Raw genomic sequence first — 24,579 nt, 5'->3', positions numbered from 1 at the left:
AAGTGCACCCACCAACCGAACTAGCTGGCAACACACACACACACACACACACACACACACACACACACACACACACACACACACACACACACACACACATAACAGAATGATGTGAATAGCGATGGCTGTGTGTGTGTGTGGTGTGAGTGAAGGTCACATAATTGAGGAACTGCTGGACAGGCAACTACACTACACACCTATGCAATAGAGAGAGAGGACTGTAGCATGGTGAAGCACACCCCAAACGACTGTGAATGATATCACACTGTACAAAATTCGATCTTGCTGGAAGGTAAAATGCACGTCACACCGTACATATCTAGACAAAGCCTGCAAAGGAACAGCGAGTTCTAATGCATTCTAGCCTGTTCTGCTTCGTATCCCAGCTTTTCATACACATGTATAACAGTATTATGACGAATCCAAGGCATTCATGTGAGGTAAGACATATGTTACTGCAGGTTACAAAACTTGCTCCACGTGCCACCGCTGAAAACGGTAGAAGAAACAAGCGTGAACAGCTGCAGGTGTTTGCTGTACCCCACCGAAAGAAATCACAACACAACCGAGTAATGTGAAGCGATTCTTGATCAGGGTTCTCACACATGCACATACGCACGCACGCATACACATGCACGTGACGTACACACACGCATACGCACGCGCGCGCACGCACGCACACACGCGCACACACACACACACACAGACCACACTTACTCTCGCCAGTTTCATCGTTGATCTGCGTGCCAAACTCCAACCTGTTGGAAGAGATGAATAGATAAACAAACACGGTGAGAGGGAATATATTACGAAAAGTAGCTTCATGAGAGATCCTGCATCATCTGCTTGCCAACAGTCCACTGTGTACAAATGCTTTACAAAAACAGCTTCATTTTAGTGTTCCATCCACCAGTAGTTCAAGCAAAATGAGCACCCAAGCCTGTAAAACGTCACCAAGAGTACATGAAAACCAGAGTGTGCAGCTCGGATGGGTTGCTGTCACGGCGAAATTCTGTGATTACATCATTTTAGTGATGTAGTGCGTACAAGCAGGATTCAAGCAGGTCTCTTTCTGCACAACTGCAGCTCAGTTGTACGCACTACGCCATTTCCCGCCTCAGATCTGGGCCAAATATGATGTAATCACGGAATTTCGCCGTGACAGACACCCATAGCAGAAAAGGCCTGCACACTCTGGTTTTCATGTACTCTTGACGTCACCTGCCAATTTCTAAACAGCTGCTACATGTACATGTCTGCTGCAAGACTTACGCCTGAATAGCGTCAAAACACTTCCTGAGATGAGGCTGGACGGCCAGTGGGTTGCGAGTCTGCGACAGAATCTCCAGCAGCTCATCGTTAGACAAGAAATAGAACCTAGAAAGCAACAACACGTAATCATACATCATAATTATATCATACACCATATATCATACACCATATATCTGAATTCATACAAAAAGACAAGTGAGGATCCACTAGTAGGCTGACAGTGATGCTCTTGGTAAGTCTCATAGATCACTCGTGTTCCGCTTTCTGTGCATTAAATAATGACCATATGTCTTGGGTGACTGTGTGTTGTAAACTGACAATGTGATGCTCTAAGGCTGATACATGGACTGACTGCATTCGAGAAGTTGCGTACTATAAAGTACTGGGGACAAACTTGCAGGACTTATCGCGAGAGTGCGATTTATGAATGCTGTACATATAGACATGTACATGATGTCCTGAATACAAATGTATGTAGCTTATCGAGAGTCCGTGAATCAAAAGTGAGCGACTTATCGCGAGTACACTGAACACATATTCCTGCACAACATCTTCAGATCCAAGGTGTGAAGGCCAGATCCAAACAGTGGCAAACACACACACAAACACACACACAAACACGCGCGCACGCACGCGCGCGCGCGCGCGCGCACATCACAATGCTGCCAGTACCTGGGGAATAGCAGACGCTTCGACTCCAGGTAATCCTCCAGACACTTCTGGATTTTGTCCAGAAGCTCATTACTTTCCTTCAGGCCCTCATGCAAACCTGGACAGAGAAAGAGAAGCAGGCGAAGAGGGATTCATAAGGTGATGATGTAAAGCACACACCCCACAGGCTAGAGCAATTCTGCTAAATGCACTACTCTGTACACGCACATAGTTCTAAAGTAAGTGATGCACCCGAGGGGTGAGTAGTATAACCCGGGCCAGGAAATATTATGTTTCTACTGGCGTGCATTCAGCACTGCCTCCACACGAGTAGAAACTTGCTGTTGTAAGTACAGAACAACTGGGATAGTGACGGTAGACTACAACACCATGCAGCACATACATGTACGTACACGCAGCACATAACAGTTACATGTATGTACAGCTCAATGACTATCACCACACCACACCCCGCATGCACACGCACGCACACACACGCACACGGCACGTGCCCGCTTCGGGTTACTGACCAGGAGCGGTGGCTGCCCGCACGGCGTGGGGAATGCGCTGCGTTTTCCTCATCACTTCTTTCCAAGTCTTGTCCACCTGTTGGAACATGGACGCCTCCGACGGAAGCTGACGTTGAATGTCCGGCGCAGAGAAGATGCTCTCTAAGTAGAGCCAGTTACGCTGACAAGTCATCCATTCCTCCTGCGATTGGAACAGGGTACGAAACAAAACAGATGTGTGCAAAGAACAGAGTCGCATCGTATTGCTGAGATGGTGCTTGTAAAGAGGGAGGCAAGCGCGAAGACGCCACTTCAGCACTACAGTTCAGCCCATGAGACAAGAGTACATGCGCGTGCAGCATGCAGCATGCCGACAGTGTGAATAGAGCCCAGAGCACTGTCCATAGTGCACAGAGCACAGAGCATAGTGCTCCATACACGACTGGATTCAACTTGACAGTTCAGATGAAAAGCATGCAAGCAAATACACTGGCCATTCCGCGCAACAGTTGGTTAGACTGCGAGTACTGTCCAGTGCTTACCAGCGTATCCGCCATCAGGTTCAGCTGTCGCTGCCACTCCTCAACACGACCACGGATAGGACCCACGTGCCGTGACCCGGCGATGGTGGAGATATTCACCTGTACGCCAGGACCACAATTATACACACATCGATGTACATATCAACATATTCGTAGGATGATGGCAGCCAGAGGAAGTGTGGCTCTAAAGAGATCCAGGATTGAGCGATGTGAAATCAGGCAAAACATCTTCCTTGGCAACATCTACACCAAGTGGTTGAATTCACACAGCACTGTTGTACTCAAAATTCACCCAAGGCATAGCCAACTACAAGGAGGAAGAACGAAACATTGAGCACAAGACAAATACCAAGCTAGCCTTACAATGCTGTCATCCAGCAGCACTTGAATGTCGTCAATTCCACCCAGGATGTAAACCTCCTTCTCATCGCGGTATGGCAGCACGGGAAAGTCCATCTCCTTCCAGGACTCTTCAACCTATGACAAGACAAAGGCGGAAAGGAATTCTCAAACATCATGCATAGCAAGGAAAGAACAGATGAGCAAACGACGCTAACATCGGAACTTACAATAAGTCTTGCCCTGTCAACACCGTATGAACCAAATGTCATAAGCCCTGTAGGTTACATGCCAGAACTTTGCAGCCTAGAGAGCGTGTGTGGGCAGGTGTGTATTTACTACCATATTAATAACCATAGGTTACATGTAACGCATTCATATCAGCCAAGCCAATGGTCACAAAATTCCAGCATGGAAAATACACCGGGTACCAAAACCCGCCGCAAATTCACAGTGGAAGGCAAGCTAACTTGCCTTCTTGAGGATGGCCTCCAATGAAGCTTCACTGGACGCCTTGGCAGCCACTTCCTGTATCCTCTCCGTCTGTTCAAAGGCGTTGAGATCTTCAAGGCGATTGAGAGTGAGTGGAGCCACGTCCTTTCCAACTATCTTCTGACCAAGAATGCTTTCAATTTCATCCCAATGCCGGCCTTTCAGAGACGGATTGCGGAGATCACCAATGACAGATACCTAAGCAGTAACACAATTCGTAGTCCAAACAGCACAGGTGAGACAGCATCAGTTTGCTTTCCGAATTCAGCTGCTTCTCCTTGCACATGTGATCGGCCATCTGCGTGCATGCACGCATGCACGCACGCACGCACACACCTCAGACCTCAGACATGCCCATCGCGGAAGCGATGATAGCGAACAGCTATGAGAGACATAGCAACTTGTGCTGGATTACACCATTCAACAGCTTGCAAGGCTGCACACACACACACACACACACGCACATATGCACACCCGCATACCCAGCAGCACACGCACGCACACACACACACGTACACACACACACACGCACACACACACACACACACGCACGCGCACGCACACCACACACGCACGGGCACACACACACACACACACATGGGCACACACACACGGGCACACACACACGGGCACACACACACGGGCACACACATACATATACACACGCACACAGGGAACAGTAATACTATCAGCACTCAGCAGTACAGTCACCAATCACCTATCTTACCTTGTCCTTCATATCTACAGTCACCAATCACCTATCTTACCTTGTCCTTCATATCTTCAACGGCCTGTTTCAGCTTGGGCACAACTGTGTTTGGTGGCAAGCCTTTCTCGAGCTGGAAGACCATCTTGGCATAGCGTGTCGTGGTGTTGGACACCTGATCGGGAACAAGATCCTTGAAGTCGCACTGCAAGCAGCAACAGTACACCGAACACAGTCTCGTGTATAAGTGATTCACCATGTGAGTGTGTGTAGACACAACAACATTGGGCTGAGGTCAGTTAAAACATGTCTTTGGGTTTCGTAACTATCTTGAGACACGACGGAATGGAAAATTGTTTTCGTCAAGCGCGTTCACGCTGTGCTTCATTCATCAACCGGTGGCGACATCATCTTGTCGAACTTCGCTCTCACGCTTTTTTGGCGGTCTAGTTCAAGCAACTGGCCAGCAAAGTGACAAATTTCTGGAATAAAAAAATTTGAAAATTTTCACGCTAAGAAATGTTTTAGCTGGCTGTGGCCCAAATCTGTTTCACACTGCTCTAAGACTATAGACAATGATAACTAAGAGTTGAGTGCGCGCGCTCACCTGAAACCAGTCCTTGGTCATCTTGGCCCAGTCATCCAGGCCATTCCACATGGTCTGCTTGAGCTTCACCTCTGCAACAAGGTCTTCCAGCTCCTCATAGCGTGTCACTTCCAGCTGCAGACAAACATGCCGACACGCACCAGTAAGTTAGCCACACAAGGCATGAGGTTGCAAAGGAACTACTCCACACTGCATACACACCTTGACATTTCTGGGCTGCTTCAGTTAGTTACGCCGACCATACTCATGACAAACATACCTGTTTACAGTCTCTCCGCAACAAACAGGAACGCAAATCGCTACTTGACACGTGCCAACACCATTTCACGCCAGTAAACCTTTTTCCTGGCCTTTGAACCACCAGAATTCCCAATGCTGCCCCAGGCACTTGCAATAACTTACTCGGAACTTCTTCTGGTGAGACTTGAAGGACTGTGCCTTCTGATTGAGTGCCTCAGTTCTCTGGTTCAGCTCGTTGATGAAGTTCTGGACCTTCTGCTGGTCCTCGGTGATGTCCAAGATCATTGGGTTCTGTAAGTAGAACACAACCAAGGCAGAAACACATGTTTGCAACAGCAACAAGAGTGACAGATGCGGCACGGACATCCCATGAGAGTCACAGGAACAAAAATCAGATAACAACGTGCACGTAACGTCAGACACACCGCGCATATAACAATGTCCACGTCCATACTGTATTACAAGAGAACAGAAAAAGAAAACACCAGTACATGTACACGCCAACTAGAACGGAGGTTCTCCATGTCAACCACTCCGCTTACTATTCCACATACATTGTACATGTGCTTGAAGTATGCTCACAATGAAAGAGGCCAGAAAAGGTGTATGAAACGTAAGTGTGGAAACAATGGCTTTAGCAGTAAGTTGATAGGCGCTTTGATCCAAGAGGGTGGTGGCGTTGCTGCGGATGCGGAAAACTCAAGTCGGAGTCTCGTGCAAACTGTGAATTATGTTTGACAGGCAACGGGTATCGTATCATGCAATGCAGTATGCATTAACTCTTGAGCATGTGTAACCCTTACGTTATGTGTACACAAGTTGTGTGTACCGCCACATGTACGCAACCTGCGCAGTACCTCTTACGATTGGAGTCTGCTGTTCCTACCTTAACAAAATGTTTCTCTTTCATCTTGCTTGTCAATCACTAATACAATAGTATCCTAATTGCTAAAGAACCCGGATACTACAACGTGAAGAGTAATTACCTGGACTTGGTTCTTGACTTCCACCACCTCCTTGCCAAGCTCAGCAATGTCCGCATCCAGACTGTTGCTCAGCTTGCTTGTCGTGGCGGCACGCTCTGCGATTGCTTTGTCAATATCCGAATGCACCGACAGCAGATTGGGCCTCATCGTCTGAAGATCACACACACGCGGCGCGCATACACGCACAACACGCACCAGGAAATGCAATTTCACAAACAGTACCAAGATGATGTGCAGCTCATTCACTAGCAACACGCCTCTATCCTCACTACTGCACAACACACTATAAAAACAGTTACCAATATAACCTGCACATGCTGGTGGTGATCAGTACTACATGTACATGTACAGGACTAAGAACCACGCATACAAACATCTGATACACCTAACACAACGACATCATACTCCCATCACTGCGGTGATCCTTTCAATACGGCAATGGCATGTTATTAATCTCTCTGTCTGTCTGTCTGTCTGTCTGTCTGTCTGTCTGTCTCTCTGTCTGTCTCTCTGTCTGTCTCTGTCTGTCTCTCTGTCTGTCTCTCTCTCTCTCTCTCTCTCTCTCTCTCTCTCTTTCTCTCTCTCTCTCTCTCTCTCTCTCTCTCTCTCTCTTTCTCTCTTTCTCTTTCTCTCTCTCACCTGGTACGCAGCAACATCCTCAGGGTCTGCCGGTACGCTGAACTCTTCAATCATGTCGTACAGCGCCGTGATGAATCGTGCCTCGGTCTCTTGTGACTCGATCTGGAGAAGGATAATGCAAGGCATAATACTAGTTGACATTCTGTCTCCGCGTAACACCTGTGCTTGGGTGGCTCTCACTCAGTTTCATACTGCTCTGCAAACCATGCTATCACAGAACTGCAATTCACTCCTGTCATGAACGATTGCAACAAAACACATCTCTCAAGCCTATAGACAATGAATGTGAATAGACAATATTTCTATATCGCATGCTGCCGTGGCCACATCGTTACTCCAGCAACACTACAGTCCATTCATTGGAAACTGGCACCCTAACTTTTTGGTGTCTCACGCACATAGTTGTAGATATCGTAAAAAACAACAGTGCATCCTGCATTGTGTGACCCGTGCAATTACTCTTTGCCACATTTGAGGCCAGAAAAGTCCAAGAACAGGGAAATAGAAATTCAGCCAGGTTTTACAAAATCAGGACAGGTATGCCATGGCAAAATGTGTGGAGAAGCAGATCCCAAACCCAGATTTTTGATCAGTCAGCTCTCAAGTTTGGAACACCACTAATTCAAACCAGGACTAGTCACTCACATCTCCCTCCACCTTCTCCAGGTAAGTGAGGAAATCAACAAGCTCGGTCGTGCTGGACGGCTTCATTTCCATCCAGGTAGCGGCACGGGCTGTAAAGTCGGCCACGGCGTTCAGACGCGACCGTGCCAACAGCGGCATCACATAGTGGATAGTCTGTCAGTGGAGCACGTGTGGGGATTGTGGATAGCAACAGACAGAAGTAGAAACAAATGAAGAAGGAAGACAGTAACGCAGTGAGTGTGATTACCCTGGTGATCACTGAGTACCGTATTTCCCCGAATATAAGTCGCACATTGTTTACACTAAACTTCATTCCCAACAAAGGGGTGCGACTTACAATCGAGCATGATTTACTACTGAAGTGAATATACTGAAACGATATGACATGGACCTGGAAATGGGGGTGCGACTTACAATCGGGGAAATACGGTAGCTAACCTACGGTGTACACAGCATACTAATACTACATCTTGCAGATACTCAAGCTGCTCAACATGTTACCAAGCCGGTCCTACGCTCTACTCTACTCACGTCGAGGCATTTCTTCGGCGACGGGACGATCGCACCGCGCATGTGTGAGCTGTCTACGCACATCATGCCGACTGGAACTCGCTCCTCCAGGGCAAGCGCTTGCCTATGTTGCAGATCATAGCTCTTCAGGCATTCACGGAAGAAATCGATTTCTGTAATAGAAAAGATACCAAAGAGGAAGAGGAATTATAAACTCACCGGCAAGAAGTGCCGAATTTTGAATTCGGGGTGGCCTTTCTGTGAAATAAGGCCTGAAAAACCTGATACACTGCCAAGGTTAGGAACTGCTTTATAAAATCCATGGGGTTAAAACTCCTGCATGGGTTTCAGGATATCAGCTACAAACCCAACTTCACATCTGTAATGTTACATGCATACCAGAGTGACAGCGAACAGTTGTGCAAACTGGACCCCTGTGATATCAATCAACTCTGTGACAACGTACTGGTGACACTGTGTGCAGATTCATAGCAATAGATACGTTCATGGCAAAAACCCAAACACTTGCCTTGTCCATCCTCCTTCAGTTCGCCTTCAAGATCACGTCCCCGATTGAAGTGATAGAACTCGAGGAACGGGGTGAACTTCTGCTTGTACCGAGCTAGGGTTTTGAAGGCACTTCGGAAGCAGCTCTGGCAGTGCAACACAGGACAACGTATGGTAAATGTTCCAACATCATGTATTCTACTTACAGTGCAAAGTAGCAACGGCTAAACCATTGCCTATTAGCGCATGGCATGCACACCTCTTGCATGCACAGTAAATATCCAACATATACTATTAATGCTTGAAAGGATTGGGAGAACGTCAAATTCTACTATTATAATAATAAAGTTGAATTGTACATTATACTCTGGAATGCCAACAAGTGAATATAGTATGTCACTGGTTTCTGATTCGATGCTTTGTCGTTCTTTAGACTTCTTTGCGATCGGTTTGGCCAGTAACTCTGAGCTCTGCTGAGGAGACCTACCAAGGTCGAAACAGCTAGCTGTCCGGAGATTGAGTCATTGATTTCTAAATTGAAATTCAGTCTGACATAAATACTTCCGGAAACGCCAAGCGCAACTAATTCCTGCACGTGGGCCGATAAAAAGCGCTCAAGGACGAGCAATAGAACCATCAATCCCTTCATAGACTTACTGACACCGACTCTTCCAAGGTACTCATGCCTGCATCGTCAGTGAACATGCGCTGCAAGTCCGGTGCAGCAGGTGGCTCGTCAATCTCCTGGTAATTATCGATAAGAGGTCTGCAAGGAAACATGCATACACATATCATGAGGAGGAGAGGAGGAGAGGGAGCGCAAGAGGGAGAGCAAGAGAGAGAGAGAGTAAAATGCAACCAGTCACACCTATCCCTGTCAGCCTCTTGAGCACATCACCAGATCACTGATGATGTAACAATAGGGAAGAGATCAATGCTTACTGTGGACGATGGGTATGTCAACGAAAACGAAACCCAAGCATGTCCAGCATTTGTGTTCTCTCTCAGTACAGGAGACTGCTAGTGAACAATTCGAGGATGAAATCAGCAGAGTAAGCAGAGGGAGGGTAGAGGGAGGGGGGGGGGGGGTATTCCATCCTACTGTTGTCCCCAAAACACTACACTATTTCCCAGAGGCGACTAAATCTACTCAGAAAGGCTCAAGCGGCTACCAGGGTGAATGTTGTAACTCGCTGTACTAATCGACAAGCATGTTGCAATCCAGAAGAATCGAACTCCTTACTGTGTGAATGCCTGGAAATGCTGGTTGGATACCAAGGGATCTGCACACTTGACCGTGGACCGCATCTGAGCGATGACCTGAGACAGCGAGTGTACAAACTGCTCGCAGTTAGGAATCAATACGAGGTTGTTCCCGCTCAAGTGAACCTCAGTCACAAACACAGGGGTCTTCTTGTCCTCCTCCTTCTCTTCCTCTTTGGCCTGGTTACGACTACTCCGACCAGAGCCGGGTGGTCCCAAGCGACTTCGCGAAGGTGAAGCCAGATTCGTTTTGCTTCCCTGTAGAATCAACAATCAAGGCAAAACACCAAGTGTGTCACAGAAAGATAATAAGTTAACTAACTTAATATTCAACTCGGATGGTGAGCCAATTAAATTATGGTGAAAAGGAGAAGGACAAAATGTTACGAGTTATGACTAACTGTCCACCAACATAACCAGATCTTATACAGTCAGCGAGTGCGACAAAATGGCACAAAACTGACAAGGAGTACAAGGTCGCCGAATGTCTCAGTACTCCTTGTCAGTTTTGTGCCATTTTGTCGCACTCGCTGACTGTATAAGATCTGGTTACGTTGGTGGACAGTTAGTCATAACCCGTAACATGTTGTCCTTCTCCTTTTCACCATATCCTAATTTTAACCCCTTTTCCTAGAGCACTGACTGAGCCGATTTTGTCGAACCAGGCAGCAAAACTCATTTTCGTCAAAATATGACAATAGCTATATTATATAGCACCCTTTTCACACCCTATTTTTTAATAGCTATTTTAAATTTGTTGTGTACTCTTCGAAAACAGACATTGGAGTATTCTTTGGTAATCATAACATTCCGCTAAAAATGAAGAAAAAAAAGAAAAGGAAGATCAACGCTGCGAGCAGGGTTCGAACCTGCGCGGGGAGACCCCATTGGATTTCAAGTCCAACGCCTTAACCACTCGGCCATCACAGCAATCACATGCAGTCCATGTCCAATGAAGAACTTGACAACAATCCATAAACTAGTAACTTCAGACTTTTCGGCGGGGCCACTCAAATTGAATTGCCTGTTTCAGATCATCCACTTCTCTTTATAGCAGGGTTGGTCGGTCAGTATATTATGTTATATTTTTGAAATTACTTTGTATTCCAAGCTGTGTATTGGTGTAGTGCAGTACGCACACATGATCACACTAGTAACGTCACAGTCTCCTACAAGCGCTCGGAATGATTACGACACGTATGACACAAACACACACACACGGCGCACGGCGCACCTACGCACACCCACACACACGCACACTCGTCCGCCACTTACCGAAAGTTGTGATGAGGACCTCGAGAGCCCACCGGCAGAACTTGTGGACAGGAGGCTACGCAAGGCTGGAGCTTTTCCTTCCACTCCCTGGATACCGGTGAGACACAAAAACACACAACTCTCACAATCTACTGTTGTACAGGTAGTTATTGTTAGTTAACCCTTTGCGGGGCATCGTTCCATATGGCATGATTTTCCTGAAAGTTGATTGTTTGCGCCTGAAATCGTGGCAAACGTCGCCAATTTTACTATTGCCTATGCTGATGCTGACATCGACGAACATCCCTCCTACAAATACAAAGATGAGCTGCACGGCAACAACCAGTTGAGAAATTTACAAGCTTCTTGCACTCCAGTAAGATCGGCCGCCGAAGAACGGTGGGGCTCAAGGCACAGCCTAGCATTGTTCTACACGTTGTTGTAGGAACGGTGCCTTTATCTTCGTCTATCTGCTGTGCTGCAGTTGCCACGGCAGACCCTATTGCTTCTCTCCTATACCCCTAGGCACTTTCCACTAGTATCACTGGTAGCTATGCCAGGCTCATGATGCCATCTCACAAACGATTCATGGCTCTGACGTCCTTCTTGAAGGCCGTGGACCGTACCACAGAAAACCCGCAGTATCGAAAAGTGTGTCATCTGATTGAGCATTTTCGCACATAGTGCTGTAGACTATTCACAGAACATCGCAGTAGACTAACGGATGATCCGTTGCGAGGGCGGAGACGAGCGTCTTCTATTCAGTACATACCAGTGAAGCCGACTAAATGGGTGTTCAAGGCGTTTGCCCTCTGCAACAGAGCAAGTGCCATCCTATGTGACTTGGAAGGCCAGGGCAATGTAGGGGGTGGATTTGCGCATGATGTGATCATACGTTCAGTTCAAGATCTAGCCTACTACTAGTACTAACACCATGTAGTGTAGTGCGATGGTTCTCACACTTCTGAAACATTACTGACATCTCTGAAGGTTCCCTGAACGTGAGCGGTGTCGGCACAATACGACAGAATCTACGTTGAATTCCTGCGGAAATGAAAGCCGACTCGAAGCAGTTCGAACGGAGGCCGATCGCGAAGGGATCTACTATATTCGTAATGAGGATGGGTTGTATCTGCAAGGGAAGGATAAAAGTTGGGTTTCAGTTCTCTCCTCCATCCACAGAGGAAACGATACCATCATGGCTTTGAGGAAAACCAAAAGATGCAGAGGGTCACTTTCTACAAGTTGACATTGCTCAGCCACGGTGTGTCGCGGTATGGGCGGTGTCGACACATTCGACCAGCTGATTGAAATACAATGCACGCTACGAAGAACCAGGAAGTCTTGGAAAGGATTCGTAACGATGTAATTGATGTTGCTGCAACGAGAGAGCTTGGAAGCTCAGGGCCCTACGCTATGCTTTTTTGCCTTGATGACCTAGACAAAAAAAAAGCATAGGGATGTTATAAATTCTTTAAAAAATTCCTTTTTTTTAAAGACATAACCTGGGATTCGAACCCGCACTATCGCGCCCTGCATGCATCCCCCGATACACTTCGCATACATACTAATTCTTCCAAGTTGTTTCACATTGTGATCTTGCATTTGAAAGCCCTATTTGAATATGCATTGTGGCCAGTCGTCTTTGATGGCACGGTACGGTAGGGGATAGGGACGGGACAGGTACGATCGAGGGTAATACGACACCGTCTACCGTACCGTACCATCAAACACAGCTGGCCACATACAGCTGCCCGCAATATTCAAATAGGGCTTTCAAACGCAAGATAATAACGTAAAGCAACTTGGAAGAATGGGTATGCATGCGAAGTGTATGGGGGAATGCATGTAGGGCGATAGTGCGGGTTCGAATCCCAGGATATGCCTGAAAAAAAAAGGAGAATTGAAAAATTTATAACATCCTATGCTTTTTTGCCGTCAGATACGGATAGCGCCAGGCGTGACACAAACAAACACACAAACAAACACCAAATTAAAGCTGTGTGGACCCTGGCTAGCGCCAGACGTTACTGAAGTAACGTCTTCTGCATAGCTACGGGAATAAATTATATTCGCTACTTTGAGGTATGGCGTGCTGAACACCCCAGTCAACTGCAACGTCCAGGACATAGTCGGCATTCTGACTTTCAGTCCCAATCTTATCCGGCACCTGGCTGGAATTGCAGTGCATGAGTCCCCACCCAAGCGCCTCTCTTTGGCCAAGCAGGTGCCCAAGCTCTATGGGCTCCAGCATCAGCAGCTACACCGGACATGCACGCAGTGGGCACTAAAGGTGATCCGTGGTTCTTATGCAGCTTTTGCTCCTTAAAAACCCTTCAGCAATGCTGGGTAGCATAATGCACTGTACTGTAACAGTGCTGCACGAAAAAGCATCCTTTTAGAACGGACCATATCAGTAGACATATGCTCAACAATAACTCACATCTCCACCAAAGCTAACACCAGGTGCGGGCTCAGGTAAGGTGGTGCCTGGCTCCAACAGCAAACTGTTTAGCGTCGTGAAAAGGTCCTCGATCGCTATGTACACCAACTTGTGCATCGTAGTGAGAATGTGAGTGTCGCACAGTTGAATGAACCTAGTGTGCATGGATGCAAGCATACAGACACACACAGGCACACACACATGCAGACACACAGACACACACACGCACGCGCGCTTGTGTACGCACACACACATACACAAGCACCAAACACACCGGTTAAAAAAAATTTTCTAGCATCCATCTGGAACCACTGGACATACCAATAACAAGGCATGGACAAAGAAAACAAGAAGTTCTGATCACAGTGCAACAGCAGGGCCAGTGATACGTATGTCAAGAAAATCACTTCGGCTCACCTTGTCAATCGGGCACACAGATACTTTTTCTTCTCCTGAAAAAGGGAACCATTGATCGGGTCAACGCCTTCAGGCACATCAGGCTCGCCACGCTGGATTTTGGGACGCTCAATCTGGACAGGTGCCGTGCTTCCATCGGTCATGCCGGCAGCAGGGTTTCTGCCGCCTTCTTTCCGTGCCAAGACCTCCGTTGCATCCTCGGCTGAGCAAACCACAATAGAACACACACACGCATAGCACCAGATGCCTTGATTCTTGATGGTAGTAATGGTGTATATACATATACAGCTGTGGAAAGGTCAGTCTAGTGAGTCGTCGACCTGGCTCTCGAGTAAGTCGTGAAACTAACCATTAAAGTACCGTGGCTTTCAACCTTTAAAAGTGCTTTGCAGCGGAGTAGAGTAGGTTGGTGGTAATTGCTCTTCAGTACATACCCAGAAACTACCGTATTATCTCTAATATAAGCACGGTCCTTTATTTTTTCAATGTACCTCCGCCCCGTGCTATTATTGGAGACGTTCCTTTATTGGAGACTGTTCCATTATTATTTCAACCTCATTTCAGAGGCATGTTGCCATGCCAAATTCATGTATGACACACATATTTCAGGGGTTTTTTCGCCGGTACAGATAATGAATTTACACAGTGTGCTTATAATGGAGACTGAGCACTTTATTTTTTGAATGCCGCCCCAAGGTGTTCTATTATTGGAGACGTGCTATTATTGGAGACTGTGCTTATATTAGAGATAATACGGTAGAACATGTATACTAGGGGTGAAACGGTTCCATGTTTTTCATGTTCGGGTACCCGAATGCCAGCATTGTTTCCCACGGTTCGGGTATCGGTTCCATGCACTCTTTTCTCCAGACCGACAAAATGCATTCGCGACAATTATTTTTTAGAAAAAACCATTTTTACGAGCAAGAATGAGACATCGGAGAGTCCAAGTGCGAAGAAGATAATGACCAGAGAACTCTTTGGAAGAGTCGGGATCGTAAGGTAAGACATTTAAAATCTTGAGTAGACGACGTGTACAATGTATTTGTACAAGAACGAGATTTTTCGAGTTTCGGTTCGAAATTTGACGAAGCGGGTACCCGATTCTTTTCAGCTGGCGGTTCCAAAACCGGTTCCTTACCCGAACCGTTTCACCCCTAATGTATACACTGTACATTGTGAACCCCAAGAGTAGTGTGCGGGCTTCGTGAACTCACAGTTTAGAAGGGCAAACTGCCCATTGACTTCCACCATGTAAGTGTCGGCCATGAAACCGTCCCTCCACAGTGTCTCCTGGCACGCGGCACGCACCGCAATGCGCACGTACTGCATGAACTCTGACAGGCGACCCTCCACCTGCGTGCAACGATCACAACAACAAAGTGGTTTGTTCCTAGCACACCCTGGAACTGCAGAAAAGCTTACAGTATTATTATTATTGTATCTCTTAGACTTGTTACTGGGAATGACAACAAGTTAACGGGATCACCAGAAAAACGGGTCAACAAAGCAGGAAACCAGGCACAGCATGTATCACAAAAGCATTACCTTCTTCAGCTGCTTGATTTGCTCTTCTAGGAATTCCTCCAGGTTGTACGTGTGGTCTGGTTTGAGCTTGATCAGCTGCAACTGGCTGATATCAAAGCAGTATCCACGCAGCCTGAGAAGAGTGTGTCCGAGAAGCTACCCCAATACCGTAATCACCAGCAAAACACACACAGAGCAAAGTAACAGTGCAGACGAAGAGTTAAAAGATGCAAAATGCGACTAGCGCCAAATATGAGAAATGGAGAGGAGATTTTGAGCTCAGTGTAATCAACAGGTCAAGTGGCACATCCATGCAAAAATTCACTTAACCCTGAGTAAAACCACCTCAAAATGCATACCTAGATATGAATTTAGATCCCACATTTCAATGCACACAGTTACCTCATCATTCCCGAACAGCCGTGGGCTCATTTCTTCCTTCAACTTCTCGAAGCGCCTACACAGCCAATCGACAAATGCACAGACATCACGCACCGACATCTAGATCTAAGACAAGAGCCAGCTCCAGCTAGGATAGAATTATGTAAAACAGATTCTTACATCACACCTTCGGGTTCAACACCCTTCAAACACAAACAAATTGAAAAAATCTCTGCACATCCCACAGAGAATATACAGAATGAGCTACAGTTGCAATCAACACTGACCAAACACTCAACAGCTGCATTTCAAACATGAAAAGCATTCTTCAGGTAAATGTTTCAATATTTCGGTCATTACCATCATCGGGGACATTTTACAACGAAGCTACATAAAGCATCATTCAAGACTTGATAAGCTACAGCACGCTATGCTTCTAGCACCCTGCACCGTACGCCACTATGCATACTCTGAGCCTGGCAGCAGTTGCACAGCGGGCTACTCACATCCGTCTCGTGTGCCTGTGCCAGGCGTGGAAGCACTTGCGCAGCCTGTACTGTCGGAACGTGCCCTTCTGCATCATCGCCGCGTAGATGTCGTACTCGCGTCGCCACTGCTCCAGCGGCTCAAACTCAGGCGGGTCCTTTCCGTACTTCATCACACCCTGCGCAGTGAAAGTCATGTATTCCTTGAGAGACTTTACTCCAGAGAAATCCACTTCCCTGCAGAAAATAAGCAGGTGAAACAGCAGTGATGTCAATCAAAAGTTATCATTTCATCATAGCCAGGTAAAACTGGTCCAAAACCAGCACTCTGCATATTATATTTATTATGTTCTGCAGGCGTTCTCCCAGTTCCAAACTCTGTATGTGGGGCATGTGAAGTGGGTCTCATGCATGACAGATGGACTTGTCATGCAAACTGTACGAGATGAAGTAAATTAGTTACAAGCGAGTGCTGCCAGTGAGGTGGTCAAGCACACATGTCTTGGTACGCCCTGGACTCTGTCACTTTCGTAAATGCAATTACCCATTTGTTCCCTTGTCTGTTCCCTTCTGTCTTATCCCTCATGATCTGCACTAATTATCTTTTCATTTCTCTTTCTGATATCCAGATCTGAAAGGTTTGACATGCATGTACATGTACAACTGGAAAAGAAGCAAGAATATCTTCAGAATCATTGCTCCAAGAACCAGAGATAAGACCATAACTCAAATACACTGTTCCTTACTTCAAGTTATACGGTGAATAATCCAGCGCAGTTTTGTCAACAGCTGGAATAACGTAACTGAACTCAAAGTCTGGGTCCGTCTGGATTTTCTTGACCATTTTCATAACGTCAAAATCGGACTTTGGCTTGTCCTTGGGCCGTCTTGGCGGCTGAGGATATGCAGCTCGCCTTGCGTCAGGGCTGTTATCTGTACAGTCACCAACATTATCTACCACCGCTGATGCAGTAACAGCTGTAGAGCTGGCTGCTTCAGTTGACACTGCAGCCTGGGGTCTAATTACTGTGGATCTCACTTGTCCTGGGCTGTCTCCGGTTTGCCCGAACGATGACGAAGGAACTACTCTGCTCCTCTTGACGGGTGTCGTCCGCGCCGCACCCTGTGCTTTCGGCTTCTTCTCCACGTGCACCAGCGGTGGCAGGTGAGTGACACGTGAGCTCTCCGGTGCAAACAGCTCATGTTGTGCCTTGCTGGGCAGCGTCCACTTGTCCGGTGGCGTGGGCTTCCATAAGTCTTGCATGTCCTGTGGACCTGTGGATATACCAGCAGGCTGATGCGAAGGGGAAGGGGAAGGTGAGCCATTTCTGGCTGCTTTCCTGGTGGAAGATTTCTAAGCACAAAAAGGACGAAGAAAAGCAGGGATAGTACTCTTCTACATAGTGAGCCGGTCACTGCAGGATTGCACACTAATGTTTCACTTGAATACATTGGAAGTGACACTGTGCTCTGGTACTGTACAATGTACCATTACGGTACGGCAGTAGGAATGCACGTACAGTGCAGATCGTCAATGATGTGTGGATGTAGATACTTTCACCAAATTAGATCTACAAGGCATGTGTATACTGTCATGTACATCAAAAACAAAACAAAATATGCCCACACGAAAATATGCAAAAACAGTTGAGAATAGTCGGACCAGGGAGTTTTTTTTAAGAAACCTCGTGATTGAACTGTCCAACGAAACTCTTTCTTTCCCTAGAAACAATTTCAACGCAAGTAAACTAGGTACCAGTACCTTGCAAGCGAATATTTCTCACAGCACCGTGCACGAAGCATGCCTCTCCGAACAGATAGCAAGAAGGTAGAGGGGATTCGTAGAAGCCCACGACTACTACTAAAAGTCATCAAAATAACATTGACGGAAAGGAATTCGAGGAAGAGGCTGCTGCATGGATGCAGCTGCGGGCCTTTTGCTACAGCTTTTACTTTCAGAGTTTTATTTCTTTTTCTGCCTTTGCCACAGATCCACTGGATTCACCCTTTCGATTGGTCGAATCCGGTTGCATTTTGAACAAGAGGCGAGTGCTTTTGAAACTGATGAAAGTCCCGGTCATGACTCCAACTCCAAGTCCAAGCCGTACGAAGCGTTGTTAGCTTCGCCATGGCAACGTATGGTTCACCTCGTGCGAGTAGCGTGCGTGCAATGCGCATCGCGCCAGCGCAGCATGCAGCGGCTAGTACAGCTGTACAGTATTTACTAGCACAGTAGTAGTAATGTAGCGCCGCTAGCTATCATGTCTGTGTCCTGTAGTGTCTGCCAACCTGTTCGTGTCTGAAGCACTTTGGACTTATACAGAAAGTGTAACAGGCTGACAGCACTAGCCGGAGGAACTTGCAAGCTCTGAGGCTTCACAACTCTTTACTCTCGAAATCAATTCCACAAAGAACTGAGAAGAATCAGCGGGTTATATAGGCCAGGGAGAGAGAGCAGCTGGGAGTGAGGGCAAAAGAAAGCAGGAGGACAACGGGACTCGAAACAGTGTGGGAGGATGAATGGACCTAAGTGGCGAGCAAGGTTTATGCAACAGGAATGCAATCTAAAAGTATGGAGGAAACTAATGTGAATGGCAGGCCGGGTAATGGGGCATAAAGATTACTAGGAAGACAACTGTTGGAAGATCTAAGGAAAAGGCATTTGAATGTGTGTGAGCTAGGGCTGATCAATAACATGGATTCGGGGAAGAAAGCTGTAACCTGTTGGATGCATACAATCGGGAAGGCATCTCGCAAGTGATCAAAAGGGTCAGTGAGGGGGAACAGACTACACAGGAATCAATGTAATGAGCATGAATGCAATAGGTCAAGCTGTACCGGTCTGCAAGCAGGGTTGTCTAGTAGTCCTACTTCAAAGTAAGTGTTTGCTGGGAGAAGCACTTAGCATGTACATGTGAACTACAAGTAGCTAGTAATACCAGGAGGTTGTGTGATGACTGTTCAGTGATACTGATAGAGCTAGAGATACTACACTCGCCCCTCCTCCGTTGAGACACGTCCTCGTGTCTACGGAACGGGTGTACGTGAAAAGACAGACAAAGGTAAATTAAAATGTGTGAAGGATTTGCCTCTCTGTGAAGCTGGAAAATGTACATGTATGTGTTCGCGTCTCAATACATGTATTGGACGGTACAAGGGACGTGTTCCATCGCGTCACTCTTATTGTGGACGGTAATACTTCTTGACTCTCGTCTCTCTGGGACGGTTCAACCGGAAAGGACTCGCTCACCATGTGGCGGTTTAATCATTGTTACTTGTACTGGTTATTGGAGTGCGTGCTTGCGGGATATACTGTATTTGGGGTCTGAAACTGATTGCTTGGTCGGAACGGGGTGGACATGATCGGGATGGGTAACGAAAAGGCTAGGACACTTTGTGGTCAGACCGGGGAGAAAGCGGTTGTAGGGGAGTGTCAGTGGGACGGAATGTTGGGCGATCTAGAACTGTGTACTGCATGTATCTGGATGGACAGGAAGGTATATGGAGGGTTGTGAGTCCTAGGCTGTTGATCGAATGGTGTGACGGGGACTGGGAGTGGGATTGTCTGTGGGATGGAGTGGCTGAAGGAACGTGGAGGGCCTTGTGTATAGCGTGTAGTGTAGCAAACAAACTAAATGTGAGAGATGTTAGCAGGGGAACAACTTTGGCAGCAGAACGAGTTAGTGATAGGGATAGGGCAGCGAGGAGCATAAGAACAGAATGAAAACTACTGCTGGATGGGGGAGTTTGCATAATGCGCGGCGTTGCTTGCACGATAGGGGTAGCATGTGTACTAGTAACAGTTGCATTTGACCGGGTTGATGATTGAGTAGGGATACAGCAGGAATGGTGACATACCTGGGTTGAAGGGAAGATGTGCCGTGTATCGCGACGACGATAGCAATAAGCTATGGCATGGCCAATCTGCTTGCAGTATCGGCAATATGGGCGAAGACGAAAGGGCCGACGTCGCTTGGGTCGTACATATACCGGTGGCTGTAGTCCAGGGACATACCGGAGGGCATGGGAACTCGCTGAAGGATGATGGTGATCCATTTTGCCGAAATGCGTACGTGACAGCGTCGATCTGCTGTATGGATGGACTGACGAACCGGGATTCTGCATCGTTCTCAGGTCGTCATGGGTTCAGAAACGAGGAGCAGCGGGGGCAGGAGCAGCCGGGGCAGCCTGAGCGGGTTGTTGTTGTTGCTGAGCCATACTAATGATACTCGAGAACTACGTAATGGATGAGAGGTCAGGAAACAAAGGAAAGGACGGGGACTACGGAATACAGAGAATATAACAAAGCACGTAAGGTACGAATCACTTCTGACACCAATGTAGTGTCTGTGAACTACACTATCCCACTTCTGACACCAATGTAGTGTCTGCCAACCTGTTCGTGTCTGAAGCACTTTGGACTTATACAGAAAGTGTAACAGGCTGACAGCACTAGCCGGAGGAACTTGCAAGCTCTGAGGCTTCACAACTCTTTACTCTCGAAATCAATTCCACAAAGAACTGAGAAGAATCAGCGGGTTATATAGGCCAGGGAGAGAGAGCAGCTGGGAGTGAGGGCAAAAGAAAGCAGGAGGACAACGGGACTCGAAACAGTGTGGGAGGATGAATGGACCTAAGTGGCGAGCAAGGTTTATGCAACAGGAATGCAATCTAAAAGTATGGAGGAAACTAATGTGAATGGCAGGCCGGGTAATGGGGCATAAAGATTACTAGGAAGACAACTGTTGGAAGATCTAAGGAAAAGGCATTTGAATGTGTGTGAGCTAGGGCTGATCAATAACATGGATTCGGGGAAGAAAGCTGTAACCTGTTGGATGCATACAATCGGGAAGGCATCTCGCAAGTGATCAAAAGGGTCAGTGAGGGGGAACAGACTACACAGGAATCAATGTAATGAGCATGAATGCAATAGGTCAAGCTGTACCGGTCTGCAAGCAGGGTTGTCTAGTAGTCCTACTTCAAAGTAAGTGTTTGCTGGGAGAAGCACTTAGCATGTACATGTGAACTACAAGTAGCTAGTAATACCAGGAGGTTGTGTGATGACTGTTCAGTGATACTGATAGAGCTAGAGATACTACATGTCCTATGTCGACGTCCAGTTCACGGCACTCCACCACTGGAATGACGAATCAGTCTGCCCACTTCCACTTTCCGGCATGGACGATTCATTCTCCTGTTCATTCTTTGCTTTGAAGAAGTCTTTTACTTCACTTACTACGACGTGACCATATCCATGGCCATGGTTCATTATTTGCGTCTCTTTATTTTCTTCTATTTTTTATAGAAGCTGGACAACACAACCGTATTTGCTGTGACCATTTTAAGAACTTGATGTTCGAATTTTTCGCACTTGCCAATTGTGACATGCATACACAGTCAGTAGTGATGGGATCTGGGTCTGGGAAGCACTACAAACTAGTACACGCCAGCATTATAGTGTAAGGCCTTGGCTTCGCTTGAGCCAGGTGCACCAAGCGGAGATTCAATACTCAATAGCCTTAGCCTAACCGGCGCCACATTCACTGATGGTCTGCCTTCTAGTTTATATTGCACATGGGCCGATGGCGGGGGGGGGGGGGGGGGGGGGGCTAAGGCAAGAAATGGCTTGACTCCGCAGCCATGCACTGGAGCAACGAAGGAAGCCACTCCCCTAAAACCGTAGTAATAAGTATATTAAAGGCCCCACCCATGCACTCTACAACTACTACTTCGAAGTACATGTACATGTATGATCACGACCTGTTACAGTACAGTGGCATCCTCCAGATAGATGAGTCAGGACTCACAGAGTCCAAGGCTATTGGAGAACAAAGACGATTGTCGATAGATACTAAGGCTTTGATTCACATACATGTACATCAGTGTCTGCTCTAGGATTGTAGGACAGCCGGGTACACGTGTACCTGGCGCAACCATTTCAACCGGGTCGGAGCCGGGTACACATGTACATACCTGGCACTGTCTCACCAGCCGAGTCACATGCTTTGGCTGGTTGGTTGGTTTATTTTAAAATTCGGACAATAAACAGGAACTAGGCCCAATGATATAAAGGAGAATGGATAAGCCGCATTTAGAAAATTACGAAAGAAGAAGAAGTATCTGACACATACAAGCCATGTAGTAAGTCCTTTCAAAGTTCGACAGTACCAACCGGGTCACAGGTGACCCGGTATTCAATTTTCAACCGGGTCCAAGCGCCGCCCAACCAGGTGGATTACCCGGCTCACCCGGCGCTGGAGCAGACACTGTACATAGATACTGCATGCCACGGTTCACACCAGGAGTGATTGGGTCTTCTGTATCTACATGTACTCTCAATAGGACGCACTTGCGCTGGTTAGCTTTATGCTTTGCCCGCTGCGCCTGGTAGCTTGAGTACCCTCAGCGCTAGTACACCGAGCTGTCCTAATGTCTGTGGTTCTCGTAGCCATGGCTGACGGTTCAATCCTATTTCAAGCTCGGAGTTGCACTGATGAGGCCTCATTGGCCGAAACAGTCTGGCTGTCTGCATCATTGTGTATATGTACATGTAGTGGAGACTCCACCACCGGCATGAAAGGAGAACCTGCAAAGCGGGCAATTCAGGTTCCTGATCGGAGCACCATTATCATCCGGGCTTGTAAGGCTGTAAGGTCATCCCCTCGTGTCATTCCGGTACCATTCACACTAGCACACTGCCATGCAGTAAGTAGTCGACAGTGACTACGTACTTCGTTGGCACGAGACTTATACCATTGCACTACAATTGTAAGCAGCTGCACATGATGCAACAGGGTATACATGTAGTTGATGGTACATTGGGCTGTGGAGTAGTGCAGGGCACAAATCTGACAGTCTGTGACATGATCAGATTTCAATGAGCAGCAATAGACTAATAGTCACCAGTGATTGAGCTTAGTCGGTGTAACTATTACGGTAGAACCTGTCGGGGGGGGGGGGGGGCACATTGCGAAACGTTTCATTTGCTCTCCACAGTGGAATGCTAGTCCCTGCTGTTTGCACTACGCTGACTGTTGCCGCAGCATTGCGACTCGTGTGAGCTGAGAGCTGATTGACTGACTTCATTGTTAGTCCCATGATGTACTAAAACCTACTTCCTACAAGCAGTAAAAAGGTTACAACTTATTTACTTATTTAGCTAAACATACTGCAACTGTAACTGCCCTAGTCTTGTTTGTAATGTATGGCATCATGTAAATAATTTTAATGTACCGGTATAACTACCACAGAGATGTAACGCGTTTGCACGTGTCAGTCAATGACTATGTACAATACACCATGTATTCATTGTTTTTGTTACTATGAATGATACTTGATAGTATGACATGGTACTTAGCAGGCTCGCACACGTCTTACTGGGTACCAAGTACATGAACCCAAGTCGCAACATTCGCACATAATCATTACAATGGCATTGTACGAGAGAGTGTTACCAACCTGTTTATCGTCGTTGAGCTTGGGTAGCTTCGTCCTGGAGCTGGGCTCATCTGCCCCGTGGCGGTGCAGCCTCTTCTTCACCCTGGGCGGAGGCTCGAATGTGCTGTACTCTGCGAGAAGGCATGGTATATGCTGTGGCAGTGTTCCCAGCAGCTCTCCTTGACGCGGCTTCACCTGCTTCTCGTCCAGGCGAGGCATCTCTGTCTATCTTGCCGCTGACCCAACCAGTTACCCTCCGTGCGTTGACTCACATCAGGGCATCGATTCTGTAGCCGCTGTCCATACGAATCCTTTCTTTATCTACTCGTGGATGACATTCAACCAAAAATAGGGAGCAAAGTTTCACGAGGATTCAAACACACCATAGCGAAGCGCCACTACTCCACTAGTAGCACACATTGCCACTGATCGCATGGATCAAAAGATTTTGAAAGCCTACAAAGTCGAAGTACAAATAATTGTAGTGCCACTGCCAGCACTAGCGGGTCCTGCCTTGCTTCGTCACTCCCGTCAGTCTAGTCGTGAGCAGTGGTGTCTCTCATGTCAGCTATGACTTACGACATTCGAAGTTCGGCTTATGCCTTAGTTATGGCTGCTATGGCAGTACCGGTATGGCTTATGCCATGGGTCACACTAATGGCTATGGCCCATATTCAGTGATATTATAGGTCGTTTCATGTCGCGTCCTAGACTGCTGCTGTTCTGT

General features: G+C 47.1%; 2 protein-coding genes and 1 non-coding gene across 3 annotated transcripts in view; all 3 read right to left on the bottom strand.

Moving 5' to 3' along the window:
• The window catches only part of LOC135809429 (dynein axonemal heavy chain 6-like), a 70,117-nt gene extending 52,770 nt beyond the window's left edge, over positions 1–17,347 (bottom strand). The window contains exons 1-25 of the mRNA XM_065322780.1: positions 17,162–17,347; positions 16,437–16,652; positions 15,952–16,006; positions 15,571–15,705; positions 15,240–15,378; positions 14,023–14,224; positions 13,606–13,759; positions 11,184–11,270; positions 9,889–10,166; positions 9,303–9,411; positions 8,668–8,791; positions 8,160–8,311; positions 7,629–7,781; positions 6,984–7,085; positions 6,345–6,494; positions 5,521–5,649; positions 5,119–5,232; positions 4,573–4,716; positions 3,788–4,003; positions 3,338–3,451; positions 2,975–3,073; positions 2,454–2,634; positions 1,945–2,041; positions 1,273–1,377; positions 718–758 (exon numbers count right to left, since the gene is read on the bottom strand). Of these exons, the coding sequence (XP_065178852.1) occupies positions 718–758; positions 1,273–1,377; positions 1,945–2,041; positions 2,454–2,634; positions 2,975–3,073; positions 3,338–3,451; positions 3,788–4,003; positions 4,573–4,716; positions 5,119–5,232; positions 5,521–5,649; positions 6,345–6,494; positions 6,984–7,085; positions 7,629–7,781; positions 8,160–8,311; positions 8,668–8,791; positions 9,303–9,411; positions 9,889–10,166; positions 11,184–11,270; positions 13,606–13,759; positions 14,023–14,224; positions 15,240–15,378; positions 15,571–15,705; positions 15,952–16,006; positions 16,437–16,652; positions 17,162–17,265 (3,400 nt within the window). The 5' untranslated portion in view covers positions 17,266–17,347. The remainder of the gene's footprint in view (positions 1–717; positions 759–1,272; positions 1,378–1,944; positions 2,042–2,453; positions 2,635–2,974; positions 3,074–3,337; positions 3,452–3,787; positions 4,004–4,572; positions 4,717–5,118; positions 5,233–5,520; positions 5,650–6,344; positions 6,495–6,983; positions 7,086–7,628; positions 7,782–8,159; positions 8,312–8,667; positions 8,792–9,302; positions 9,412–9,888; positions 10,167–11,183; positions 11,271–13,605; positions 13,760–14,022; positions 14,225–15,239; positions 15,379–15,570; positions 15,706–15,951; positions 16,007–16,436; positions 16,653–17,161) is intronic.
• On the bottom strand, positions 10,757–10,838 carry Trnas-uga (transfer RNA serine (anticodon UGA)). The gene has a single exon. It is a non-coding gene; the product is annotated as a tRNA-Ser (tRNA).
• LOC135810469 (uncharacterized) lies at positions 17,270–24,381 on the bottom strand. The gene is made up of 3 exons (XM_065323959.1): positions 23,874–24,381; positions 17,355–17,769; positions 17,270–17,310 (listed from the first exon to the last, which is right to left on the bottom strand). Exons 1-3 carry the CDS (start codon positions 24,069–24,071, stop codon positions 17,270–17,272), a joined length of 654 nt encoding a protein of 217 aa, XP_065180031.1. The 5' UTR covers positions 24,072–24,381.
• Between the last annotated feature and the right edge of the window lie 198 nt (positions 24,382–24,579).

Source organism: Sycon ciliatum, chromosome 2 (genome assembly GCF_964019385.1).
Source record: "Sycon ciliatum chromosome 2, ocSycCili1.1, whole genome shotgun sequence".
NCBI classification, from domain to species: domain Eukaryota; kingdom Metazoa; phylum Porifera; class Calcarea; order Leucosolenida; family Sycettidae; genus Sycon; species Sycon ciliatum.
Note: the sequence above shows the minus strand (reverse complement) of the source record. Positions and strands in the feature narration are given on the sequence as shown.